Consider the following 7,063-nt stretch of genomic DNA (forward strand, 5'->3'; position numbering starts at 1 on the left):
GGGCAGGTTACTGAATTTGGTTGGTGTCTCCTTCCTCTCCAGGGCTGTGGTGCTGGGCAGGTTACTGAATTTGGCTAATGGTGTGTCGTTCTTCTCTAAGTGGCTAAACTGACCACAGCTATGTAACATTCTGAGAGGGATCTCATCGTCATTCACATTGCAGATTGGAATGTTGTTCAAACCTGGAAGAATAAGGATAACCATTTATTTGTTTCCTGGCAAACCTTTTCGGAACACACCCCATCGTTCACTATCTCCTATTGCACTCACATTTCCCACAGAACTTATCATTAGTACTGTTAAATCTCTTTGTAAAGCTGCTTGTCAGAGCTACACCAGGCTGTGAGCCTCCTGGATGGGGGTTTTGCCCATTTTGTTTACTGTTGCTAGTACCTACTCCGGTGCTTGGCAGAAATCTGGTGAGCTCTGATGGTGGAGTGAATTGTCTGGAGAACACTGCCAGCCATTTTATTTGGTTACATACTTCAAACATTATCAACAGTAACTATATAAAATAGATATGAGAATTCTTGAAGACACTATCATATGTTATCATCATACTTTAAACACTAGAGTACTGATTGGCCCAGGTACACAGTAAAAAAAAATCACACTAAATTAAAAATAGGCAAGCCTACACACAGATATGTCAATTGAGCCCCCTAATCTCTCCTTTAACTGGGTTTTAAAAAGAAAACATGTGGTGTGTGTGTCTTGTATGTTGGAGGGGATTCACAGAGCAGCCCTCTCCGTTCCCACGTGTTTCTGTTTTATCTTTGGCTTCCACTTCTTCTTATATTCACAGACAAATGTGCCCACATGGCAATCTCACAGTAGATGGAAATAATATGAAAAAATTCGTAGTCCATGTATTCAAGAGTTGAGGAAGGACTACTTTTCAAAAGTGCAAAGGAACAAGAGAACAGCATGACTGGCTTGAGAGCCGTTGAGGAGATGGGATGGAGCTCCGGAGAGGTCAGGTCCATTACTGGGACTGCGGTGGTTCTGCAGCTGAGGTTGTAAAGGCTGCTGTGTCTGAGAGCCAAGCAAAAGCTCCTTCTTCACAGCCCTTAGTCTCTGACTGATACACAGTCTTTAATGGGAAAGTGTTGTTGTTGTTTTGTTCATTTTATTTTGTTTTTTGCTTTCCATTCTTTTTGTTCAAGGCAACTGTTTCCTTAGTGGATGACAGTCCTTTAACAATTAGAAAATTTAAAATGACGGAAATAATTAACTAAGAAAAATGTATACTATGTCTCCCACTTTGCTTTTCTGTTGCAGTAATAAAACATCATGACTGAAAGCTTAGCAGGGAAAGGGTTTGTTTGGCTTACACATCCATGGCACAGTGCATCCTGAGGGGAAGTCAGAGTAGAAGTTCAAGGAAGGAACCTGGAGGCAGGAACTGAAGCAGAGGCCATCTCGCCCACCGACACAAGTATCAACTGTTGATACTTAGGGCCCAGGCTAATCTTCTCTGTCTGGAAATGTCCTTTTAGCTGAAGGGAACCCTCGTGCACTAACAAAGCACTAACACCACCAATGCCCGGCGGATGGAAGTCACAAAAGGATCAAGTCTTTACCCTGGAAGAGGCCACCCCTGCTTCGCTCTCCCTTGTGGCCCCTGCGACACCCTTGTGGCACTTCACGCTCACCTTTTTGCCTAATTCTGCTTCCTTCATTTCCTTTGTAAATGTTGTTCCACAAAGTGCTTCCAAATAAAGCTTCTTGACACAAATTCCCAGATCAGTATCCTCAAAGAACCTAATTTAAGACAACTTCTCTGGAGGAAAATATAGGGTACTATGCAAAATATCACATGACAATCTAGACTGATGATATGGGCCCTAGAAAGTATTTTGAAATGATGCTAAAACCAGTATCTCAAAGATAAGAAACAGCAAGGAATGAGGGAATTTTCTGTCGAGGGGAAATGTGTGAAAAGCCAGAACTTTCAAAGGACTTGCTTACATCTTCAAGGAACTTGGATAAGCCTATAAGGTGCGTGCACAGAGGGGCGGGCGCTATGTGAGATGAGTTATAGGAGACAGAAGCCACAGCACAGGATTAGACAATATTACCGCAAACGTCTCTGGGGGATTGCAGCAGGATTTGTCAGTATAAGAATAGTGATAACATCAGCAAGTACGTTTTGCGTGAGGTGGGGTGGTAGCCAGAGTGCAGTGGGCTAAAGAGTGGCTCAGAGGTGAAGATGGGAGAACCCAGAGTGCTCACATCTTTCCTGGCTTTGAGGCAGTGCAAGTTTCTTAGCACTTAGCAAGTTTCTAAGCACAGAATTCTTAGAGAATTCTGGAATTTTGGTTTTTTTTTTTAAAAAACAAAAAATGTTGTAAGAATATGCTTTTGTTTTAATTCCAGGTGTGGAGATATGGGGGCTGCTTCACAGTAGCTGACTATAATTTGCCTCATACTCTGGCAGATAGTTTCTGTGATTGTGTGATGTTTGGAATTCTGGGAAGTTTTCAGAGGGTATATAAATGCTAGAGCCCTACTAGGTGGGGTTTGTGGTTGTTGGTCATTCAGGGGGCTAAGTTTCGGTTTGTTAGTAGGTGTGCTCAAAAAGAATTAAGAAGAAAGATTACTTCTCTCTCCCCCCCCTTCCTTGTTTCTCTCCTATCTAATGATAGGGGCTGAAATGGGGGAATAAAGGCTGGAAAAAGGAAGACAAAGACACTACAAATTAACAAAGACTAGCTACAAGCAAAGAAGAAACAAGAGGAAGGAAAGATTCAAGAATCTCTAGCTCTCTCTCTTCTCTATCCTTTCACTCCTATCTATTGATAGGGGATGAAGCTGGGGGGGCGGATAAAAGGTGAGAAAAAGAAAAAAACGGCAAAGTAGCAAGAGTCAGCTACACTACTGAACCTCCTAAATGTGCTCTGTGGCTAGTGACCACTTTCCTCTTGTTGCATGTATTCTACCTGACCTGTCCACCTTCTGCTCCGTTTCCTGACGCTCTCTTCTGTGTTGGCCCTTCACCTCCCATGTTCATATATTTCACCATGACACGGGTATTATTGTCAGCAGGCTCTGCCTGGATAGTCACTCCAAGTTGGTGTGTTTTGAATAAATGAAGGGATGGATAGACGACTGAATGATTAACCAGATGATCAATGTCGCTGACTTAAATACCATGTTTCTATTGATGACTCCAGGATGTACATCATGCTCCTAACTTCTGAGATCAGCCTCAGACTTCCCCTTAGCCAGACTATTTCTACTGGGTGCCTGGAATGCAGTTTGCCTCGCTGCACTGAATTCGGTGTTTGACTAGGCTGTAGTCTTTGTAAGACTGTTTTTGCTGATTCATTCCCTCCATCCAGAATGCAAGTTAATCTGCCTTGAGACCAGTAAGCACTTGCTGAGAGAAATGGCTCCAGCTTCTCCCCTTAGCCTCCCTGTTTCACCAGAAGCAGCATGTTTTCTCGTCACGATACCCTCAGGTGGCAAAGGGAAGCAGCACAGGTTCACGTGGGATCTCTTGCCTTCCTGCTTTGTTCCATTTGGTTACCAGGACATTTGCTTTTCTCTTGAACAGTTTCCCCAGCCTCATATTCTGGTGTTGCTTAGCTACCATTGTAGCTAAGGGATATTTGTATGTTTGAACAAGATTGGCAGCCTTCTAGTTCTCTTTATTTCCAGGCTCTACACCTTTCCATTAAAAATGCTTAATTTGTATTATGAAAATGTTCTCTCTCTCTTTTCTTTCAAAGGAACATGACTCATTTTCATCTATTGGGAGTCATTATACCTTACAGAGGTGTGTCTTCCTCAATAAGGACATGTCCACCTTCTACTCAGTTTCCTGGTGCTCTCCTCCGTGTTGGCACCGTTCTCTTCACTTCCTGTGTTCATATACTTAACCACAACCCGGTCATATTGTTAACAGGCTCTGCCTGAATAGTCACTCCAAGTCGGTGTTTGCTGAATACACTCACTGAGGAAGCAATGTGGCTCTAATAGGAATGAGTCTCAGGAAGGACATGAAAGACTAATGATTAACCCACCAGATGAGGTGGCTTTTGAGGGAGGTGTCCCACAGTTACCCTATCTGGGGTAAACTGACTGGTTCACTGTGTCTACTACCAACAGTTCTGTTTGTTTTCCATGTACTTTGTAATCTTGAGAAACCTGCCTCTCAGAACAGCATTTCTCTCTGTAGATGCATGTAGAAAGCATATATACTTTCATTCTTCAGCACAAGAGAAGATTCCAGCAGTGTCTAATTTCCAGAGGGCTTGCTACAGAAAGCTAAAATAAGAAAATGGGGATGGAAGGAAAGGTAGGAGGGTAGGCAGGTAAAGAGGAGGAAAGGAAGGAGAGACAGAATATATGCAAGGCCCTGGCCTCCATACTGTAACAGCATGGTCCTGCTGCTCTGTATTTGACTGTTAATTATTTTGCCCCCTAAGGTCTGCTTGCTGCCTTTTATGAGAAGACACTCACGTACCCTAAAATGAGGTTTGTAATCCTTGCCTCCAAAATATCCCCAATTGGCTAAATAAATGCCTAAATAACTGGGCAGGGCAGAAGTTAGGGAGGTGTGGCCAAGGTTTGTGCACCTGAGGTGAGGATCACAGGAAGGAGGAGGAGATAGGTACGGGATGAAAGGAAGCAGAGTAGCCATGGGATAGAACCGCGTGGGCTGGGAGGAGGAACAGCATGGAGAGTAGCGGCCCAGATGGGAAGTATGTGCAAGTATTTGCGGGGGTATAGGATGGGAAGAAGCCCAGACAGGAACAATTAAAGCAGATAGCATAGAATGTGGGGCCAAGAGATAACAAGATAGATTAGGGGGTAATCACTGCCAAGCCCTGGGTGAAACAAGGATTATTTAAGTACAACAGGTGTCTGTGTGTCTTTTATTGTTTGACAGCAGTTTAAATAAAATTGCTGTAATAGTTAAGGGCCTTAGTAATAACATTATTGGCAGTTTATATTTTATCTAACACCACGTCCAACATATATTCATATATGTGCGCACTTCGCTTGGGCATGTTTAAATCCTGGCATGGGTGTTGTGATGGCTATTCTTGTTTGTCAATTTGACTACATCTGGAATTACCTAAAATTCAAAATGGCTGGGAACACCTGTGAGGGATTTTTTTCCTTAGTTGGAAGTGGGAAGCTTCACTTCTAATGTGGATCTTTGAGGTGAGAGGACACACCTGTAAGGTGGACCATGCCTTCTTCTGGAACCCTTTATAAAGGACATGAACGAAGGATGATTTCTCCTTTTGCCTTCTTTGTCCTGCCCTAGCTAGCAAGTCCATTCCTTCCTGGCTTTAAATCCCATTTCTTCAGGATTCTGGCATATACTTGGAAACCCAGCCTCGTGAATTGAACAATTACTGGATTCTTGGACTTTCCATTAGTAGACAGCTTTGCTGGACCATAGCCTGTAAATTATTTTAATGAATTCCCTTTAGATATATGATATATATGATAGATAGATAGATAGATAGATAGATAGATAGATAGATAGATAGGCAGACAGGCAGATAATAGAAATATAGATTGATTCATTCTGTAAATTCCGATACTCTAGAGAACCCTGACCAATACGGGTGGGAAGGTAGTTAAGATATTAAAATGTGTTTAAGCCAAATTGTCAGTGCCCACCTGGAGCTCCCTGAAAGACTTCCCAGGTTCTGAATACTTTGGCCATTTCCCCGGCCACCATCCCAACACAAGCAATTTCTGGGCTAATGTCTGACAGAGCAGATACCTACAAACACCTATAGGCACTAGGACCTGGCTCCTGCTGTGTTGGTACCCACCTTTATCAACAGCTAAATGTTTGAAGTAAAAGTTCAGGTTGTGCATGGAGGAGAAGAGTATCTGAGTAGCTGGAGCCCCATTACCTTTGATGTGGCAGACCCGTCTGGGGTGAGGGGTGTGCCGGACTCGAAAGCAGCTTTCATTTCTCAGCATCATGTGGCTTCTTCTGTATTCTGAGTAAAGAGAAGATGTTGGGGATCTGAGGATAGGGTTCATGGCCTGCTGGTTTCCCCCTCCACAGCTGCCACAAAATTTCGTGGGATCTAACTTGATTGGCTTAATGCACAGATGGGCTTGAAACCTTGAAAGCACAGAATGACAAGTCTCCTGAGAAGAGACCCTGACATTCGCTTGTCTATCAGATACTTTTCCATCTTTGCACTAAATTATCTCTCTTGTCAAAACAATGTGAGGATAATGAAAACAAACAAATGAACAAAAAAGACAATGGGGGGCTGTTTTGCTCTCAAATCAAACTTTTATAAACATTCTAGTTCTGAATGGAATGTAAGTTTCCCTTGGATAAATAAATGAACTATACATTACTTTCAATTGTATTTAATATCAATGTTGTCTTGTGATAAAACTGTTTACATGATTATTATTTATTTTAGTGAAGTAAATTTAAATTAGGCTTTTAAAACACTATGTCTGCGAAAGTGCTTTACATTAAATTAGCTTAATATAAGACACTTTCATGTTGTACCTTTAATAAATCTAGATTTTCATGTGTATATCCTCTGAATGCATAATGATTCCTAAAAAGAGTAAACAGATGGGTAAAATGACACTACATGTCCCAGCTGGCAAGCTGGATAACATTTGGGAAGTTGTTTGTAGTGTTCAGTGATAGCAATGGCCTTCTAACATCAATCACACACCATAGGTGCAAACCATAGATGGCATGGTTCTTGGTCAACTCAAAACCAGATGATGAAAAAAAAAAAATCTGTATTCAGAACATACAAAGGAATTACTTAAACCTTCTGAAAGTGACATACTATTCTTGGAGCTGGAGAGATGGTTTAGAGGTTAAGAGCACTGGCAACTCTTTCGGAGGATGAAGGTTTGATTCCTAGCACCCACATGGTGGCTCAAAGCATATAACTCCAGTCCGTGGGACTCTGATGCCCTCTTCAGGGCTCTTCCAGCACTGCATGAACAGACTTGCACAGACTTGCACCCAAGGAAAACACCCACACACATTTTTTTAAAATGCCATTTTAGATGACATAGTGCTCTTGAAGTCTAAGAAAGACAT

At 42.2% G+C, this 7,063-nt stretch overlaps 1 protein-coding gene across 1 annotated transcript in view; it reads right to left on the reverse strand.

The window, feature by feature from the left end:
• The window catches only part of CUNH4orf17 (chromosome unknown C4orf17 homolog), a 25,059-nt gene extending 19,041 nt beyond the window's left edge, over positions 1 to 6,018 (reverse strand). The window contains exons 1-2 of the mRNA XM_055628278.1: positions 5,886 to 6,018; positions 38 to 182 (exon numbers count right to left, since the gene is read on the reverse strand). Coding sequence (XP_055484253.1) covers positions 38 to 182; positions 5,886 to 6,018 — 278 coding nt within the window. The remainder of the gene's footprint in view (positions 1 to 37; positions 183 to 5,885) is intronic.
• Positions 6,019 to 7,063: the final 1,045 nt, after the last annotated feature.

Source organism: Psammomys obesus, unplaced genomic scaffold (assembly GCF_907164565.1).
Source record: "Psammomys obesus unplaced genomic scaffold, mPsaObe1.curated_primary_1811, whole genome shotgun sequence".
Classification (NCBI taxonomy): Eukaryota; Metazoa; Chordata; class Mammalia; order Rodentia; family Muridae; genus Psammomys; species Psammomys obesus.